The sequence below is a fragment of the Castor canadensis genome, chromosome 3 (assembly GCF_047511655.1).
Source record: "Castor canadensis chromosome 3, mCasCan1.hap1v2, whole genome shotgun sequence".
Classification (NCBI taxonomy): Eukaryota; Metazoa; Chordata; class Mammalia; order Rodentia; family Castoridae; genus Castor; species Castor canadensis.
Window position 1 is genome coordinate 153065842 of NC_133388.1, and position 21875 is coordinate 153087716.

A 21875-nucleotide genomic window follows, 5' to 3' on the forward strand; every position below is an offset into this window, starting at 1 on the left:
CCATGTTTGATTAAAGGATAGTGACAGGACCTGAAGTAAGAGAAACATGACCCTAAAGAGAAATGCATGACCTTTTAAACTCTAGTCAAATTTGAAATGATATTTAAATATGTTAATGGTATTTACACAGACCAAGATGTCATGCCTGAATCTTTTTTTTTTAAAGGACTGTAGATTTAGGATCAAATCATGGAATGATACTTATTAGTAAAACATTAAGCACAAGAAGTGCCCCTCTTTATTTCAGAACATCCAGCACTGACTTATGGTTGCCATTGGATTTAACTCTGTAGGTAGTTCCCATGAGACAGATAACATAGGAAACTGAATTGAGAAAGTCAGATTATCTGTTGTGAGGCCAGGACTAAATGTCATAGCAAAGAGGACTTGAGCTCTGTATTTTATTCAAAAGTCTTGTCTATGTTGCAAACTTTGCTATAACTTTTGAAACCTAATGACATGATGCCCTGGAAAGACATTTTATGTCAATTATGTTTAATTTGTTGAGTGCATTCCATCTTTCAAATTCTGGGCTGAAATCATGGAAATTTCCAGTTCTCTCATAAATTTTGGGAAATGCTGTGGTGTGAAGGAGTCAGCTCATTCTGCCTCATAAGAGTCGATTTTGCGCATCTTTCCAATTCTTCATTAAGTGACTTGAGTAGCTGTGGTAGGAGTATTTACGTCACAAAATCAACACATACCACTAATCAGAGCCTCCCCTTCCCTTCACCTCCCTTCTCTTCCTTTCCTTTCTCTTCTCCTTCCTCCAGAGAACTGATTTATCAGCATACCACTGAATATAGGTTCTTCAGTTTTACAGCTGAGATTTAGTCATAAAGAAGTAATTCTCTAAATTAGCTTAACCTTTAACGTCACATAGGTTCTTGAGAGTAAGACATAATATCAATATAAATGAATTTCTTATTTTTCTATTGAAGTGATAGACTCTGATAAGATTTGGATTTTCTTTGCAAAAGATTAAATATCCTTGTGATCTGCACATTTTCCTATGATTTTCTGTTTTCTTTTGTTTTCATTTGTGTTGCTGAAGATCAATCCCAGGTCCTCACACATTCTAGGTCAGCACTGTCACTGAGCTACACCCCATCCTGTTTTCATTTTCTTTGTGCACAACAGGTTATAAGGAGAGTGTTTTAATTTTCTTATGTTTTTCTTGTCTTCTCATTGACCGTAAATGGATAATGAGTCAAACTTTAAAATTTGTAGTATGGTGTATTTTAGAATATTTTTTGTTGTTCTTGGTTTTGAAACAAATACAATACTTACCAAATGTTCCCAGCATATGATTTATTAAACCTTATTGTATCACTGATTATTCTGTGACCCTAAACAATCTTTCTTAGTTGTTTGGTATGGGGGATGTGGCCAGTAACCTCTGTGGTCATGCTTCAACAACTAGAGTATTTCTGTGCTTAAAATACTAATACAATATATACATCCTAAACAAAGTTATTTTAGTCTAATTTCATTGAAGATGTAGCTTTGTAGGTGAAACCTACAATAAAGATCTTATTTTGTTTGGCAAGTTTCAGGATATGAAGCTGCGGGAGTTCTACTGTGAAGGAAATCCACTCTTTCTGAAGCAGCCAATTACTGCTTCACAACAGGACGATGTCTGGAGTCTCCAGGTGAAGGTTTAGCTCATAAACATAAGTCTTCAAACTAATGATATGGTGTAAATTTTAAAGGTTTTTCTTTTAAACCATTCTTGCCAAGACAGAAAATGTTTAAGGTAACCCTAGTTTGTTGACAATGTGGACCCTACATATAATTTTTCGACTTGCTTACAGAATCCAGTGAAATCTATTTGATTTCCAAAGTGACTAAAGACAGAAAAATGGTGTTGGGTGAAAAGAAAAAGAGCAACTTCTTTTTCACTTTAGCCTTTAAAGTATTTTTTTAGTATTAATTAAAGATGCATTTGATTTGTTCTTCTTGGCTCTTTACCTCTTCAATCTCCTTTTCATTTGTCTCTTTTCCTAGTGAATTAATGAATGTGATCCAGAACTCATGTTCATGTTAGGAGAATAAAAGTTGATGATATTAAGAGAAGGAATAAGAATGCATTTTATAGGATTCCTCTCCTAATAGACAGGTTAAAGACTGCAGATCCTCCCATATTTGAGTATAACTGTCCATCATGAATTTGGACTTCTCAGATTCATTTGGGATCTGAGCTGAACATGTAAGATTGTCATAAGACTTTGAAGAATTATTTAGGGTTCAAGTTTCCTGGCTGCAGGAAATCACCAACCTTGTTCAATGGTTTAGTTTGTTTAGTTTGTTACTTTAAAATAACATTGATAAATATTACATGTTTATCATGAAAACTAGATAATACAGATGAACAAGAAAAAAAATGAAAATTAATTATGATATACTGATTTAAAGAAATCTTCTTACCATGAAAGTAATACAAGCTTATTTAGAGAAATTGGTGGGGGGAAGCCAATGAAAATTTATAAAAATTCTCAAAATCTAAAATTCAGAGATATAACCACTCTTCTTTTTGACATTCATTCTTCTAGACCTTCCTATACATGCAGAGTATGTTTTGTTGTTGTTGTTTTATGTTTTTTGTTGGTGGGACTGGAGTTTGAACTTGTGGCTTTGCACTTGTAAAGCAAGCACTATACTGCTTGACCACACCTCCAGTCTGTTTCACTTTGATTATTTTTGAGATGCAGTCTTGTAAAGTATTTGCCCAGGCTGACCTCAAACTGTGATTTTCACAATCTCAGCCTTCCAAGTAGCTATGATTACAGGTCTGAGCCACCAGTGACCAACCCAAAGTATGTTTTATTTTTTTAATTTTTTTTTTATTATTCATTTGGGTCCTTTCTCCCCCTGCCCCCTCCCCCACCCTCTCCTCCCCTCCCCTCCTCCCTTTGTTTTAAATTAAAGGTGAATTCAAACTCTACACATTATGTGTATACTGTTTTCACTTTAAATATTGTGAATTTGTTTCTAATCAGTGAAAGTAACTTAGATTTTTTTTGATGAATACGTTATTCTGTGATGTCGTATTTAGCTATTTACCCACTGTTAAATGTTTTATACTTTTTTTGCCTTTATAAGCAAGGCTACCATGATCATATTCACAGTAAATTTCTTGGTCATGTCTATATTATCTTTATTCATGAAACTGCTGAGCCAAAGAATTGATTTCTTTTCAAGATTAGCACTTTTCAAATTCCTTTCCAGGTAATATTTCCACAAGAATCATTATTTCCTAGTCTTGTATGAAAAAATATCTCTCTTGGAATTCAATTGTAAGTCATTTAAAAGCACCAGCATTAGGTTTTTAATCCCTTCTATCTTATTTTTCTCCTGTATCAAGCATTTCAGACGAGACGAGATCGGGTGCTTTCAGGGTGGTATGACCATAGACGAGCACTTCAGAATAATAACAGTAACATTTATTTTAAGCTCACTGTGGGCCAGGCACTGTTCTAAGCATCAACAGGAATAAACTAATGTAGTTTTTAATAACCCTAGATAGGTGGGTACCATTACTGTCTGCTTTTTAGACAAAGACTCTGAGACCCACAGTCTCAATTTCTTCTTGTTCAAGGTTACAGAGATAGTGTTGGAACAGCGATACCAACTTGAACACTTTAGCTCCAAACTTCTTGCTACAGTATTGCTTCAGAAAGGAGAAGCAGCAGGCTGATGGAACAAGAGACAGAGTAGTCTTGGTTGGAGGAGATTCTGGTTTGTGGAGGAAGCTGGATGAGTGGTGTTTCTGAGAACTCTTGAGTGCAAGCATGTATGCAACATTCAAGGTCACAGAAAAATTCTCTCTTCTAACTTTCAAAATTATAAGGTTCAAAAGCACAGGAGTTAATTTCATATTCATAATGAATATACATGTGAAATATACATGAATATATACTGGAAATTATTTTTACAATATGTAGATGATTTAGGTAGTTTTGAAAGTGTCTTTAATAATATTTCTTAGAGAGGTGACTTAAATTGGTTATACATTTTATATTTTTACTTAAAGTCAAAGCCATTTCTCATTAGACATTTGGTTAGTATTAGTGATTAAACTCTTTTGGATGTCAAAGAATTATAGAGCTTTGAAAGAGTCTATGCTTTGATAAAAAATTTTAAAAACTTTTCTCCATCTTAGAAATTTATGAACTCAAATTCAATGGTTACAACTAGACTATAGCAAAATATTAACCAGAATACACTGGTTTAACAGATGATAGGCCAAGTGTTTTAGTAGAGTTATCTAATTTAAGTCTCCAAACTCTATGTGATAGTGTTGGAAAAATTCCTATTTTACAAATGAGATATCCAGGACCAGAGACGTTTTGTCCAAATAGGGTCACACAGCTAATAAATGCTTGAGCCAGGATTTGGACTTCTATAATTATCTGGCTCTGAGACAGAGGCCTTGCTTATGATGCTGTGTGTTAGTACCTCTCATACACACTGCAACAGTTGATTATACAGCAGCCTCAGTCTACCATTCTTTTGAAGGATTCATACTCATTTCTATATTTTATAATTTTTTATGCTTACATAAATATAATTTATTAATGTTTAATTTCATTAAATAATCATATATAAGGAAAAATAAAAGAATGTACATGAAACTAAATTCAATTTATGGTGGATTAGAAACAAGAATCTGACCCACATGTGGTTAGCTTATACATAAGTCTAGTGAAATGCCTCATAAGCTATTAAAAATGAACAACTTATTTGTCCATGAAAGATTTCTTGTATTTTAAATAATTCTGGAATTAGGCCATCATTAAATTGCATATTTTCAAAAACTGCATTAAATGTATATCTAAGAAATGTCTTAAAAGATTCTATAGGTCAGATCAATAGCATCTTACTTTATATATACTCACATTTCCATTATTTGTATATCTTACTCTTCCAAAGCAACTTGTTGGCAATATATAGAAGTATATAAATAATGGCCAATGTAAGAATTGTCAAGAAATATACTGAGTACAACAAACATGTTTGAGTCCAGAAATCTGGACCTCTAAAATGAATATTTCATTTAGAATCACAACAGTGCTCCGCTTATGTAGTTAAAAGGTGACAGTAAACATGAGATATAGGCGTCCTGGTTATATTAGTATTTTCCAGTTCATCCTTTCCATTGACCTCGATCATTTACTCATCCAGGAAAAGAAGCTTAAAGGGCAGGAGGTTGTATTGTTGAAGGACCAGAAATTTAAGGAACACATGCTCAGGTTTGTTTGTTATATAAAGGCAGCTTTTCCAGATTAACTGGGAGAGATAAGGTAACAGAGAGCAGGACCACTGTAATTTATAGGATTCTGTTGTTATTAAAAGAAACTTTAATTGGGGTAAATAAGTAAAAGATTATATATATGTATATATACATATATTTTATATATATGTATATATATTTAGATTACTCTTAGAGTCTGATGTGGACTATTTTAGTCCTAGTGGGAATTCTTTCACTTTGGCCAGGAAATAAAAGTTTCACCTAAACTATCCCCATAGACTATTACAATTTAAGTAGTGTTTGCGTAAAATTTGTGTAGGACTTTCATGCTATTGGTATAAACAATGGGGGGACATTTAGGGAGGAAGGCAAATGTTTGTTTTCTCTGCTTGATCAGTGAAGTTTTAATTTTAGGCTTTATATAGTATGTTTTAACCTTAAGATGAGGATGTTGATGGTATTGTGAAAGGCAATTCCATTTCTTCACTACCTTTTTTATTATTTAATATTACAATGTTATTATTGAATAAAGTATATTTTGTAAACATCTATGTGACTATGTCTGACATAGATTGAAATCAGAAGTTTAGCGCATAGAAGTTAGTACCCTTTAGCAAGACGGTGCTATTCATGTACTCAGTGCAGCTAATAATTTATACAAGCCTTCTTAAACATGCATACATGGATGACTCGAGCCTCTTGTTGAGGTGAAATTTTGAGTCAGTAGATATGGAGGCACCTGAGATTTTGTATTTATGATAAAGTGCCAGGTAATGCAGATTCTACTGGTTTGTGAACCACAGTTTAAAATATGAAGATTCAGACCTTAGTGAATATGACAAACTCATTTTTATTAGCATATATTATTTGTATGAAATAATAGGCTTAATTATGACATCGTAATACAAGTTTATAATTTACTTTGATCATATTCACCTCCCTCTTTCTCGTTCTTGTCCACCTAGTTTTCCCAAATTTGTCCGTCCCCCTTTTACTTTCATGCCTTTTAAGAATCTAGACTCCACATATGAGGAAACATTGATATTTGTATTTCTGAGGACAGATTCAATTTTTGAACCCATTCTGAATATTTGTACAGTCCTTACTTATTGTAATGAAATGGGCTAAATGTGAACCTAAATTATATCTAATTTTATAAAATAGATAATGTAAATTTATTATGATCTGGATTCCTATATGCAAGAGACATAAGTATATTACAGTGGAAGTAACTTATTTTTCTTATATTGATAAAAACCAAACTTACTTACAATGTCAGTCATTGACAAGATAATTTATTATATATACTTCAGAATCTTAGTTTAACAAAAACTAAGAAATAATACAAAAAATTAAGTTAGTGAAATGGAAATGAAATGAGTGTAATGTAAAATTTTGAAGTTAATTTGATGAACCATATTCTTCTTTTTAAATGTAGGAAATAACAGCAAGGTTTATCATGAATGAGCTTGAAGAGAAAAACCCTTTCCTAATGTATGCCATAGAAGCATATCCAGAGGTCAAAACCAAAATCTCTCAGGGAAGAAAATGTGCTATATGCGGAAAATCCTTTTTAATCACATGGCTGGAATGTGTTCAGTTTGTTCGTCCATCGAAGGTAACTGGTGCTTTTTGTGTGAATGTGAGCAAAAGACCTACTCCTGTTTTTTTGTCTTTGTCTAACTTGACCTATACTAACTAGATTTGTATCCGTGGATCGACTTCTGTGATAGCATAATGTTAATTTTGAATAGACAATTTTGGATAAGTGTATATAATTATCATCATCACCCACTCCATTTATATTTAAACTCTTTATCAGAATATATACATTGCATCAAAATTCCATGGAAATTGAAAAGTTTTAATCAGCAGATCCCTTCTGTTTATCGGCCTTATTAATAAAACCAGAACTATGTTGCTCGGGAAAAGAATTGCCTAGTTGTTTGTTATGGAGTTTGGGTGAAGAAAATGATGTACAAGTTGGTTTATGTCATCATGATGTCCTAGCACACTAATTGTGCATGGGTGTGCATCAACAATACTATGTAAATTAGGAGTTGTGCACACATGAGCACTTCACATAGCTCAAAAAACATGTTATAGGCCAGTGTTCAGAAGACCTCTTTTTCTATAAATGATCAGACTGTAAATATTTTAGGCAATGTAGTCTTTTCACAGCTACATAAATCTCCTTTGTAGCATGAAAGCATCCATACATAATATGTAAATGAGTGTGACTGTGTTGCAATAAAACTTTATGAACCTCAAATTTCATATAATAAAGTGATATTTCACATCATGAAATATTTTTCTTTTAACCACTTAAAGATGTTCACATATCATATGGAAACAGAATATGGCATAGTTTTGGTCAGGGGACTGTAGTTTTCCTATATCTGTTCTATATCATACAACATTTGTTCTTGACACCATAATTTCCCTTTCCTCTTGGTGAGCATTTGGGACAGCATAGTGCAATACTTGGTGATGATGTTAAATGAGTAAAAGAATAACAGATGCATTTCCGGCCATTCTTTTTTTTTTACTGTCTAATGGAGAGGATTGATTGATTGATTGATTGATTGATTGTTGTTCTGCGTGGGGTACATTGTGGCATTTACAAAAGTTCTCACAGTGTATCAAATATACCATACTTGAATTCACCCCCTCTACCATTTTCCTTTATCTCCCCTGTTCCTGGAACAGTTTCAGTAGGTATTATTTTTCCATTAACATACATGTGTACACAGTATTTGCAGTATATTCACCTTCCCATGCCATTTTTCCACCTCTTTCCCCCTCCTACTGGTATCACCCCTACCCCATGGGACCTGTTCTGCACTCTTATTCTCTGATTTTGTAAAAGGAAAAAAATGACATTTTTGTTTGTTTCTTTGTGACATTTCCATGTATATATATATTATAATCCAAATCGATTTACCTATTTTTCTCCTTTCAACCATAGTCCCCTTCTTATGATTTCAGCAGGTTTAAAAATTCTATATTCGTTCTTGTATAGAGTGCATCAACCATATTCACCTTCTTGTCTTCCTTCTTTTACACTTTGCTCTTGCATGAGACCTTCACTTAGTGTGATCTATTTTTCATAAAATATTGCTGTATTTGTATTAGGTCTGTATCCCATATATGAGAGAAAATATGTGGCTTTTGACCTTCTGAACCTAGCTAACTTCACTTAAGATGATATTCTCCAGTTCTAACCATTTACCTGCAAATGACAAAATTTCATTCTTCTTTGTGGCTGAATTAAAAATTCCGTTGTATATGAACACCACATTTTCCTAATCCATTCATCAATAGTGGGGCATCTTGGCCGCATCCATAGTTTAGCTATTATGAATAGTGCTACAATAAACATGATTGTGCAGGTGTCTTTGTTGTAACCTGACTTACATTGCTTCAGGTATATCCCTAGGAGTGGAATTCCTGGATCATATGGCAGTTTTTTGAGGAGTTGCCATTACTGTTTTGCATAGTAGTTATAAAATTTACATTCCCACCAGCAATGGGAAATGAGGGCTCCTTTTTCCCCAATTCCTCACTGTGGGCAGCGGATTATGAGAAGCCAATAAGAACTTGACATAAGCACAGCTGTGCCCAGTGGTCTATAAGCTGAGTTTGGCATGGTCCCAGCCGTAGAAGAGAGCAAAGTGCACAGCTTAGGAAAGCACAGCTGTTTTCCTAAGTAGTTTATGTTCAGAGAAGTAGGAAGGCAGGTTTCTCTTGTTACAATGTCATGCCCCTCCCTGAGAACTGTTGCTCCACTTCCTTGTTTACTACTGGATATTAAAGACTCCCTAAAAGAGGACATGAGGTTTTGATGGGGGATTTTGATTGGCTGCTGCTGCTGCTGGCTGTTGTGTGTCCTCATCAGAGCAGCTTTCTGCACTGAGAACTTTATACATAGGGTTTAGAAATGCTATGCTAAAGAAAAGCTAACGAGAACATGGAACAGTGCAAGTATAAGGACCAGACTTTAAGAGTTATGCTGATGCAGGTTTTAGACATGGCTACTGTTGTTTGTCTGCAAGTCTGAGTACCAAGATTTTAAGAAAGCTAAAGAGAAAACCTGGGACAGTGCAAGTCTAAGGAAAGAGACTTTAAAGGATAGGAAAGAAGCGAGGTTTTAAAGAAAGACTTTCAAAGTAAGGCCTTAAAGAATAGAGAAAAAAAGAGAAGTAAAAGGAGAGTTATTAGAGGAAAGAAGCAACAAGGCTGCTGTGCATCTCCATCTGAGCACCCAGCACACCTGGCCCCAACTTTCTGCATATTTGTCTATCGTTTTCCTTTTTGCATCTCCTGTTGTCCCCAGTTAGGTTCAGGAGAACCAGGAGAGCAAGAGAAAGCTCACTCCACCTCACCAGCATCTGTCATTGTGTTCTTGATGGTAGCCCTTCTAACAAGAGTTGGGGGGAATCTTAACATGGTTTTGATTTGCATTTCCTTTATGGCCAGGAATGTTGAGTATTTCTTCATGTACTTTTTAGCCATTTGGACATCTTCCTTTGTAAAAGCTCTGTTCAATTCATTTGGTCATTTCATCATTGGGTCATTGATTTTTGGGGAGGTTTGGTTTTTTGAGCTCCCTGCATATTCTGGTTATTAATCCCCTGTCAGATGTATATCTGGCAAAGATTTTTCCCATTCTGTGGGCAGCCTCTTCAATTTAGAGACCATTTCTTTTGTTGTGCAGGAACTTTTTAATTTCATGTAGTCCCATTTGTCAGTCTTTCTCTTAGTTGCAGAGCCGTTTGAGTTCTATTGAGGAACTCCTTGCCTATGCCTATTAATTCCAGTGTATTCTCGGCTCTCTCTTGCACTAGCTTCAAAGTTTCAGGTTTTATATTAAAGTTCTTAATCCACTTTGAGTTGTTACTTGTATAGCATGAAAGACATGGGTCTAGTTTTAGTTTTCTGGACGCATATACCCAATTTCCCAACAATATTTGTTGAAAAGGCTGTCTTTTCTCCATTGTATGTTTTTGGTGCATTTGTTAGAAATCAGGTGGGTGCAGCTGTGTGGGTTCATATCTGCATTCATCTATTCTGTTCCACTGATCTTCATATCTGTTTTTGTGCCAGTACCATGCTATTTTTATTGCTATGGGTTGTAGTAGAGTTTAAAGTCAGGTGTTGTGATCCCTGCAGCATTGCTCTTTTTGTTCAATATTGCCTTAGTGGCTATTCATGACTTTTGTGCTTCCAATTGAACTTTAAGGTGGATTTTTCAGTCTCTGTGATGAATGTCATTGGAATTTTGATGGAAATTTTATTGAACATGTAGATTGCTTTTCACAATATTGATTCTACCAATCCATGAGCCTTGGAGATCTTTCCATCTTCTGAGCCTTTTTTGATTTCTTTTTTCAATAGTTTATTGTTTTTCCTTGTAGAGGTCTTTCATGTCCTTTGTCAAGTTTATTCCTAGGTATTTTATATTTTGAGACTTTGTAAATAGAGCTATCTTCCTATATTCTTTGTCCATCTGTTCATTCTTGCCATATAGAAAGGCTAGTGATTTTTGTAAATTGATTTTGTATCCTGCTACTTTGCTGAAGCTGTTTGTGGTGTCTATACCTTTGGATTGCACCTTTTCTCCTTCTTTGATGCCCATGATTCAATTCACAGGTTCGGCTGTTTGATGGAGTTGCAGAGTTCTTGCATATTTCTTTCACAGATCTTGAGTCCTTTGTCTAAGAATTCTTCTATTTTTTAAAAAATATCTATTTTGTTTTTGAGCCCTATGATTCTGTCTTCCACTTGTTCCAGTCTGCTGGAGTGGCTTCCAACTGTGTTTTTTATTTGACTTAAGGAAGTTTTTATTTCCAGGGTTTCTATTTGATTATTTTTTCTGAGACTTTCCATATCTTTGTTAAACTCTTCTTTCATATATTGTGCTGTCTTCCTTATTTCATTAATCTCTTTTTTATAATCTTCTTAGTTTTGTTTCAGAGTTTGTTGAGATCCTCTTTGTGTTCATTTAATTGTTTCTGTGTCTTCTTGAGTTATTTTTTAAAAAATTCATGTTTTCTTGGGATTCATTGTGTTGTTTTTGTATGTCCTCTTTAAGATCCTCTTTAAGCTCATTGAATATTGTTATCATTATTCTGAATCAGCAACTGGAGATTCATGCCCTTCACTTTCCACTGAATCCTTTACTATGTTATTGTTAGTCTTTTGAGGAATCGGTTCCCTTGCTCTTTTCTCCCCATGTTTCTATTTTGTTGTTTGCTCAGTGTGTTGTTGATTAGTTGGGGGTTTTAATCACCTGTTATCTTTCCCTTAACTTAATTTCTATGTTCTGATAGCTTAGTTGTTAGCTAGATTGTTGTACTATTTCTGTTCCCTGACATAGCAGGGTTGCAGTTTTACTGAGACCTGGGATGGTGCAGGCAGGTGGCATAGGTAGGTAGTCCAGGCAGGTAGTCCAGGCAGGTTCTGTGTCCACAAATTATCCATTTCCTGCCATTCTGAAGATGATGAAAGAGGCAAACATTAAAGACATGAACACACATGTAATTATAAATTATGATAGCTATTATGACCTAAAAGAGTAGTGAATTAGTTTGTTAGGGCTGATATAGTACCACAGAGCAGGCGGCCAGAAGTCCAGTACCATGTTATTGGCAGGGTTGGTTCCGTCAGATAACTGTGAGGAATAATCTGTTTCAGGCCTCTCTTGTTGACCTACAAATGTTTATCTTCTCCCTATGGCTCTTCACATGTGTTCCTTCTGTGCGGGTCTGTGACCAAGTTTTCCCTTCATGTGACAGCAGCCATATTGAATTAGGGATCATACTAATGGCCTCATTTTAACTTGATCACCTTTTGTAAAGTCACTGCTTCCATACAAGATCATCTTTGGAGGCACTGTAGGTAAAGACTTGACCATATGAATTGGGAGAGGGATGACACAATTCAAATCATAACAAATAGATTCCACAAACAAGAGTAATAGGGACACTCTTTTCTGAAATCTGAATGAGGAAAGTCCTCGTGGAGGAAAGGATATTTTATTTCTTTTTATACTTTGTTTTTATTATTGTTGTACTGGGGGCACATTGTGACATTTAGAAAATTTCTTATAATTTGTCTAGTTGAATTAACCCCATCCATCATTTTCTTATATCCTCCCTCCTCCCATTCCTGGAATAGTTCCAACAGGTCTCATTTTTCCATTTACATACATGTATACAGAATATTTTTACCATATTCACCTTCTGACCCCCTTTACTTATATCCTCCCCCTCCTACTAATACCCACCTCCCAGAAAGGATCTGTTTTGCCTTCTTGTTCTCTGTTTTTGTAGAAAAAATGGCATTTTTGTTTGTTTATAATAGCTATACAGAGTGCTTCATTTCCATGTATATATATTATAACCTGAATTGGTTTATCCCTATACAAGAATGAATATAGAATTTTTAAACCTGTTGAAATCACCATAAGAAGGGTACTACTGTGGAAAGGAGAAAAATAGAGTGGAAAGGATATTTTATCTGACAACTAAATGACAAGAAGGAAATGGGTCAAGTAAAGAATTAGACAAGAGCATTTCCAGGCAGTAGAACATGGTGTGTTAAGACATAGAGAAGGGAAATCACTTCTTGATTTGAGGGGCTAAAAGACAGTTCAATCTGACTGATTACATGGCAATAATTCATAGGTAAATTGAAGTAGGCAGTGGTTGGATCACAATGTATCATGTAGTCCATGTTAAGGAATTTGGTTTTTATTTAGTATGTGATGCAATGCAATAGAAGGATTTTAAGTGGAAGAATGACATATCCTGTTTTATATTTTATTTCTGGTGGTACTGGGGTTTAAACTCCGGCCCTCATACTTGTTGCAGACACTCTACAACTAAAACCATTGTCTCAGTGCTTTTTTGCTTTAGTTACTTTTCAAATAAGGTCTGTTTTTGCCTGGTATGACCTGGAACACAATCCTCCTGCTTAAGACTCCTATGTAGCTGGGATTATAGGAATGCACCAGATTTTTGGTGAAGTGGGGTCTATATAACTTTTTGCCTGGACTGGCCTTTAACCCTGATCCACTTGATTTCTGCCTTCCAGAAATCAAGATTATAGTCATGGTCACCATACCTGGGCCACCTGATTTGTATTTTAAAAAGATGTCTTCTAGGTGGCAAAGGAATGAGAAGGCAAGGAAGTAATTCAATTTGGCACCTGATCATTGTACTAGATCAGGTGAGAGATAATGGTAGAAGTGATAGTGGAAAGAAATGGACAGATTTGAGATATATTTTGGAGGAAGAAGTAATAAGACTTCCAGTTTTCTGACATAAAGCACTATATGGATGCAAGGTCTTCGTATTGAAATAAGAATGACTAAAGGAAAAGTAGATTTGTTGGGCAGAGACAGATGTTATGTTTGAACATAGTAAGTGTGAGATTCCTACAAACGGAGCATGAGCAACATGAAGCCATAGGCTCCTAGCAATCTGTTAAGTATGCTGGGGAACATTGGATTTAGTGTTGTGGGTGTGAACTTGACTGTGTGTGTGTATGTGTGTGCGTGCACTCGCATGCCTGAGCACATGAGTTAACATTTGTGTGGTGGGGCAGATTTTGGCAGAGTTAGTTGTATGACTTTTAACATCATTTCTACCTATACAGAGTCTAATTCTCAGTCCTGTAGTTCTAGAGATTGAGGGTGTCATTAAAGTAGTCTTTGTACCAATGAAGGATCTAAGTTGAGTCTGCATACACTTGTCTCAGGCAGTATTATCACATTTGCCAAATTTACTTAGGGAGCCTTTTAAAAATACAGATATTTTATCCTATACCTACTAAATCAGAATCTGTGGAGATAGGGTCCTGGGCATCCATACTTTTATGAAGTTTGCCAGTTGATTTTTATGTGCAGTCAAGGCTGGGAATTTCTGCCTACCTGATTGGGATGTCCCAGCACCACAGGATAATAGGCTGTATATTACCATAGTGAGCAAGGACTACCTGCTGCCTTACACACAGTAGAATCAAAATCATTGGTTAAATATATGAACTAATAAATACAGTGGCAAGGAAGGGATATAAATAATAGTAAGAATGAAAAGAAGGGGGTTAGTAAAAGGGTAAATTCCCTGTGGAGCACAGAGCAATGACAAACTTGTACTTGCATATAGCCTCCATTTTGGAATCTTGAGTGAATCCAAAATGAGACTGCTTTAGAGCGCATTGTAGAACTTCTTTTTCATCAGTCTGCTTCTAGGACTCCAAATGCTGGGAGGTTTTCAATTTATCCTGCTGGAAGCAGAACAAAGGCTCCTGTACACAAGATGCTGTATCCCTGGGTATCCATGGAGCCAGGTTGGCCCTCTCACAGTTGTTGCTTCCCCAGGGACAGTGGGAAGCTTATGTGAAATGCAATAATGTATTTAGTTGTTTCATAGTTTTACATTGCTAACTGCTGGATGAGATCATCACTACTTATATTTCAGAGTTATAGTAGATTTCTCAAGACTGCTAATTGTGGGAATTTCTCTGTGTGTACTGCTCATGATCATGTCTAGTTAGGACAACTTTGGTTCTCCACCAACTTTTTTGTTTTGAAAAGTTTGAGAGTAACACAAAAACTTGAGAGAGTAGTATAGTGAACATTTGTATCCCCTTTACTTAGTGTTCAAATTTTTGATATTTTTTATTGGCTTTATTGTTTATTTTTTGCCTTTAAATATTCTTGCCTAAATTAAATTTGATATTGACAAAACCCAAGAAAATAGCTTTCCAATAGAGATTATATCACTTTCAATGATAAAAATAAAATAATAGGTTTACATTGCAAAAAAAAAAAAAACAAGTCTGTGCTTTATACCAAGTATTGAGAATTGAGAGGGCTTTTATCATGACTAACCACAGATGACACACTATTTGTGGTTCAGAAAATATGTAGATTATTTTTGATATACAACCTACAGTAGGCTGTGAAGGTTCCCAGTACTGCCCTGTTAACTTTTAGGAAGCAGAGCACAAGTTTCACAAGAAACAATTCAAGTAGGCCATTAATAGTACTGTGGAATGAAATTAGGGGCTTGCCACTAGAATTCACATAATTAAATGTCAGATATTTGCCTGTTTGTGCCTCCCAGGAGACTATCAGGATCCCCAGAGCAAGTAATCAGTTAAGAGATCTAAGTCAGGTTTTTCTTCTCTTTTTTTTTCCCCCTAATTTCCTTTGCCAGAGTTTTTGAGATCAGTAAATACTTTTGAGTGTTATACACAATAACCCACTTCTTTGTTTTTTAATCACACAAATTTAAATTTGGTTTTATTATTGAATGCAATGACCTGTGATACCCTATAAATTTTTTTATGAGTATTATATTTCAAATAACATTTTTTGCAATTGTTCTTTTTGTATATGCATTGGAGTATCAATATTTTAAAAACAAATACTTAAAAATATACCTTAGTTTTATCAAAATGCTTGACATTTTTTGAGTCAAAAATATTTAGTTATATATGGATGTATATTCCATGAAACAGATGCACTAATAGGCTGTCAGAGATATTTTTCTATAAAGTTACAGTATTACTTGACACAGTGTTGATGACTCTTCTGGTTTTCTCATATCCCTGAAATCACAATTTGCTTCCATCTCTCATTTCTTCTCTCTGTCTTTGGTCAATCCTCCAGGCCATTTTAGGCATGGTGTTCCCTAAAGTAGGGTTTTATATGACAGCTTGTATGTAGGTAGTTTATTATGGGAAGTGATTCCAAGAATAGTCCTAGGGACTGGAAAGGATAGCCCCCTTCATTGTGAATTAGCTTTCACTTATCACAAAGGAATGATGCTAACATAATTAAGAAAAATCTCATTCCTCATATAAATCTTTTTGAAGATGTTCATAACACCACCATTATCCAGTTTGGCACCAGGCTTGCAAAAATGCTTTCTTGAGGAATTGGGATTCTAAAAGGAAGGCTATTTTTTCCCTCTTCTCGACCAAGTCCTGAAAAAATGATGTTTGTACAAGGCATATTTACTTGTATGTAAGAAAAACAAATTTATTAATCTGTCTTCCACAGAGCCCCAGGAGTCAAAGACTCCTAGCAACTCTATTCTTCACGTGGCCAAAACCCACTCTCAGTGTCCATGGCCCATCCCTGCCCTACATTCTCTCACTGCTTTCTTCTTTGGGGTTCGCAGAAGTCACCCAACCCTAAGAAGCTAGAGGCTGTTTGGGAGTTATTCTATAACTCCAGGGAAAGGAGGCCTTCCCTTCTTAGAAAAAGGAAGTACTCCATAGGGATGGAGGCATGGCTCAAGTGAGAAACAGCAGCATTCCATATACACTACTTGGTTTTTTTTTCCACTTAAATTGAATGGACATAATCTCTGTTTTTGTCTTTCTCTGGCTGCATGTTTCTTCATTATTTAAACGTCCCATGATTTAATCCACCAGTTCCCTTTTGATGGTCCTTTGTGTTGTTTTCTGTCATTTGCTGTCTTAAATAATGCTACAGTGAGTAATTAAAAAAGAAAAAAGAAAAACAAAGTTAAAAAGAGGAAACATTTAATGAGCGAAAACTTCCTTAATACAGTTACATATATGTTGGACTCTACTATAAAAGTTCTGTGCCTATAAGTTTTCTTTATGAGTAAGGATTAACCATTTCAATTTTTAGTATTTTAATACATTGATGTTTTGCTATGGAAATGTGTTTATCAAAGTTTTTTTTTTAATTGTTTTATTATTCATATGTGCATACAAGGCTTGGGTCATTTCTCCCCCCTGCCCCGACCCCCTCCCTTACCACCCACTCCGCCCCTTCCCTCTCCCCCTCCTCAATACCCAGCAGAAACTATTTTGAGCTTATTTCTAATTTTGTTATAGAAAGAGTATAACCAATAATAGGAAGGAACAAGGGTTTTTGCTGGTTGAGATAAGGATAGCTATACAGGGTGTTGACTCACATTAATTTCCTGTGCATGTGTGTTACCTTCTAGGTTAATTCTTTTTGATCTAACCTTTTCTCTAGTTCCTAGTCCCCTTTTCCTATTGGCCTCAGTTGCTTTTAAGGTATCTGCTTTAGTTTCTCTGCGTTAAGGGCAACAAATGCTAGCTAGTTTTTTAGGTGTCTTACCTATCCTCACCCCTCCCTTGTGTGCTCTCGATTTTATCATGTGCTCAAAGTCCAATCCCATTGTTGTGTTTGCCCTTGATCTAATGTCCACATATAAGAGAGAACATACGATTTTTGGTCTTTTGGGCCAGGCTAACCTCACTCAGAATGATGTTCTCCAATTCCATCCATTTACCAGTGAATGATAACATTTCGTTCTTCTTCATGGCTGCATAAAATTCCATTGTGTATAGATACCACATTTTCTTAATCCATTCATCAGTGATGGGGCATCTTGGCTGTTTCCATAACTTGGCTATTGTGAATAGTGCTGCAATAAAAATGGGTGTGCAGGTGCCTCTGGAGTAACCTGTGTCGCAGTCTTTTGGGTATATCCCCAAGGGTGGTATTGCTGGATCAAATGGTAGATCAATGTTTAGCTCTTTAAGTAGCATCCAAATTTTTTTCCAGAGTGGTTGTACTAGTTTACATTCACACCAGCAGTGTAAGAGGGTTCCTTTTCCCCCCACATCCTCACCAAAACCTGTTGTTGATGGTTTGCTAATGATGGCTATTCTAACAGGGGTGAGGTGGAATCTTAGTGTGGTTTTAATTTGCATTTCCTTTATTGCTAGAGATGGTGAGCATTTTTTCATGTGTTTTTTGGCCATTTGAATTTCTTCTTTTGAGAAAGTTCTGTTTAGTTCATTTGCCCATTTCTTTATTGGTTCATTAGTTTTGGGAGAATTTCGTTTTTTAAGTTCCTTATATATTCTGGTAATCAGTCCTTTGTCTGATGTGTAGCTGGCAAATAGTTTCTTCCACTCTATGGGTGTTCTCTTCAGTTTAGAGACCATTTCTTTTGATGAACAGAAGCTTTTTAGTTTTATGAGGTCCCATTTATCTATGCTATCTCTTAGTTGCTGTGCTGCTGGGGTTTTGTTGAGAAAGTTCTTACCTATACCTACTAACTCCAGAGTAGTTCCTACTCTTTCCTGTATCAACTTTAGAGTTTGTGGTCTGATATTAAGATCCTTGATCCATTTTGAGTTAATATTGGTATAGGGTGATATACATGGATCTGGTTTCAGTTTTTTGCAGACTACTAACCAGTTTTCCCAGCAGTTTTTGTTGAAGAGGCTGCTATTTCTCCATCGTATATTTTTAGCTCCTTTGTCAAAGACAAGTTGGTTATAGTTGTGTGGTTTCATATCTGGGTCCCCTATTCTGTTCCACTGGTCTTCATGTCTGTTTTTGTGCCAGTACCATGCTGTTTTATTGTTACTGCTTTGTAATATAGTTTGAAGTCAGGTATCGTGATACCTCCAGCATTGTTCTTTTGACTGAGTATTGCCTTGGCTCTTCGTGGCCTCTTGTGTTTCCATATAAATTTCACGGTAGATTTTTCGATCTCTTTAATGAATGTCATTGGAATTTTGATGGGAATTGCACTGAACATGTAGATTACTTTTGGGAGTATAGACATTTTTACTATGTTGATTCTACCAATCCATGAGCATGGGAGATCTCTCCACTTTCTGTAGTCTTCCTCAATCTCTTTCTTCAGAAGTGTATAGTTTTCCTTGTAGAGGTCATTCACATTTTTTGTTAGGTTTACACCTAGGTATTTGATTATTTTTGAGGCTATTGTGAATGGAATTGTTTTCATACATTCTTTTTCAGTTTGCTCATTATTAGTGTATAGAAATGCTAATGATTTTTCTATGTTGATTTTATATCCTGCCACCTTGCTGTAGCTATTGATGATGTCTAGAAGCTTCTGAGTAGAGTTTTTTAGGTCTTTAAGGTATAGGATCATGTCGTCTGCAAACAGGGATATTTTGACACTTTCTTTAGCTATCTGTATTCCTTTTATTCCTTCTTCTTGCCTAATTACTCTGGCTTGGAATTCCAGTACTATGTTGAATAGGAGTAGAGATAGTGGGCATCCTTCTCTAGTTCCTGATTTTAGAGGGAATGGTTTCAGTTTTTCTCCATTAAGTATAATGCTGGCTGTAGGTTTGTCATATATAACTTTTATAATGTTGAGGTACTTTCCTTCTATTCCTAGTTTTCTTAGAGCTTTTATCATGAAATGATGTTGGATCTTATCAAAGGCTGTTTCTGCATCTATTGATCAAGTGGTTTTTGTCTTTGCTTCTGTTAATGTGGTTTATTATGTTTATTGATTTTCGTATGTTGAACCACCCCTGCATCCCCAGGATGAAGCCTACGTGGTTGGTAAATAATCTTTTTGATGTGTTTTGAATTCGGTTTGCTATTATTTTGTTGTGGATTTTTGCATCAACGTTCATTAAGGAGATTGGCCTATAGTTCTCCTTTTTGGAGGTGTCTTTGCCTGGTTTTGGGATAAGTGTAAAACTGGCTTCATAAAAGGTGTTTGGCAGTTTTCCTTCCCTTTCTATTTCATGGAACAGTTTAAGGAGGGTTGGTATCAGTTCTTCTTTAAAGGTCTGATAGAATTCAGCAGAGAATCCATCAGGTCCTGGACTTTTCTTTTTGGGGAGCCTCTTGATTGCTGCTTCAATTTCATTTTGTGTTATAGATCTATTCAGGTGATTAATTTCCTCTTGGTTCAGTTTTGGATGATCATATGTATCTAGAAATCTGTCCATTTCTTTATGATTTTCAAATTTATTTGAATATAGGTTCTCAAAGTAGTCTCTGATGATTTCCTGGACTTCCATGGTGTTTGTTGTTATCTCCCCTTTTGCATTCCTGATTCTACTAATTTGGCTTTTTTCTCTCCTCATTTTAGTCAGGTTTGCCAGGGGTCTATCAAGCTTGTTTAGTTTTTCAAAGAACCAACTTTTTGTTTCATTAATTCTTTGTATGGTTTTTTTGGTTTCTATTTCATTGATTTCAGCTCTTATTTTTATAATTTCTCTCCTTCTATTTGTTTTGGGATTTGCTTGTTCTTGTTTTTCTAGGAGTTTGAGATGTATCGTTAGGTCATTGATTTGGGATCTTTCAGTCTTTTTAATATATACACTCATGGCTATCAATTTTCTTCTCAGGACTTCCTTAGCTGTGTCCCATAGGTTCTGGTAGGTTGTGTTTTCATTTTCATTGACTTCCAGCAACTTTTTAATTTCCTCTTTTATTTCATCGATGATCCATTGTTCATTAAATAATGATTTATTAGTTTCCAGCTGTTTGCATGTTTTTTGTCTTTACTTTTGTTGTTGAGTTCTACTTTTACTGTATTGTGATCAGATAGTATGCACAGTATAATTTCTATTTTCTTATATTTGCTGAGGCTTGCTTTGTGCTCTAGGATATGATCTATTTTGGAGAAGGTTCCATGGGCTGCTGAGAAGAATGTATATTGTGTAGAAGTTGGATGAAATGTTCTGTAGACATCAACTAGGTCCATTTGATCTATTGTGTATTTTAGATCTTGGATTTCTTTATTGATTTTTTGTTTGGATGACCTGTCTATTGATGAAATGGGGTGTTAAAGTCTCCCACAACCACTGTGTTGGCGTTAATATATGCTTTTAGGTCTTTCAGGGTATGTTTGATGAAATTGGGTGTGTTGACATTGGGTGCATACAGGTTGATGATTATTATTTCCTTTTGGTCTATTTCCCCTTTTATTAGTATGGAATGTCCTTCTTTATCTCATTTGATCAATGTAGGTTCGAAGTCTACTTTGTCAGAGATAAGTATTGCTACTCCTGCCTGTCTTCAGGGGCCATTGGCTTGGTAAATCTTCTTCTAGACTTTCATCCTAAGCTTATGCTTATTTCTGTCGGTGAGATGGTCTCCTGTAAGCAACAAATTGTTGGATCTTCCTTTTTAATCCATTTTGTCAAGCAGTGCCTTTTGATGGGTAAATTAAGTCCGTTAACATTAAGTGTTAGTACTGATAGGTATGTGGGGATTCCTGTCATTTACTTGTCTTAGTTGCTTGAATTTTGATTGTGTGTACCTAAGTTAAGGTTTCACTTTCTGTGTGCAGAATCCGTTGAAGAATCTTTTGTAGTGGTGGCTTTGTGGTCACATATTGTTTTAGTTTCTGCTTTTCATGGAAGACTTTTACTGCTCCATCTATTTTGAATGATAGTTTTGCTGGGCAGAGTATCCTGGGGTTGATGTTATTTTCATTCAGTGCCCGGAAGATCTCATACCACGCTGTTCTTACTTTTAATGTTTCTGTTGAGAAGTCTGCTGTGATTTTGATGGGTTTACCTTTGTATGTTATTTGTTTTTTCTCTCTTACAGCCTTCAATATTCTTTCCTTAGTTTCTGAACTTGTTGTCTTAATGATGATATTGTCGAGGGGTAGTTCTATTTTGATCTGGTCTGTTTGGTGTCCTGGAGGCCTCTTGCATATGTATGGGAATATCTTTCTCTAGATTTGGGAAATTTTCCATTATTATTTTGTTGAATATATTACACATTCCCTTCGCTTGCACCTCTTCTTCTTCTTTGATGCCCATGATTCTCAAGTTTGGTCTTTTGATGGAGTCAGTGAGTTCTTGC

General features: G+C 35.5%; 1 protein-coding gene across 5 annotated transcripts in view; it reads left to right on the forward strand.

Annotated features, from left to right (window-relative positions):
• Lrrc69 (leucine rich repeat containing 69) overlaps positions 1-21875 on the forward strand; it is a 121442-nt gene that overhangs the window by 61475 nt on the left and 38092 nt on the right. For all 5 annotated transcript variants that reach the window (XM_074068821.1, XM_074068823.1, XM_074068825.1 and 2 more), the window contains 2 exons: positions 1551-1652; positions 6693-6872. In XM_074068821.1, coding sequence (XP_073924922.1) covers positions 1551-1652; positions 6693-6872 — 282 coding nt within the window. The remainder of the gene's footprint in view (positions 1-1550; positions 1653-6692; positions 6873-21875) is intronic.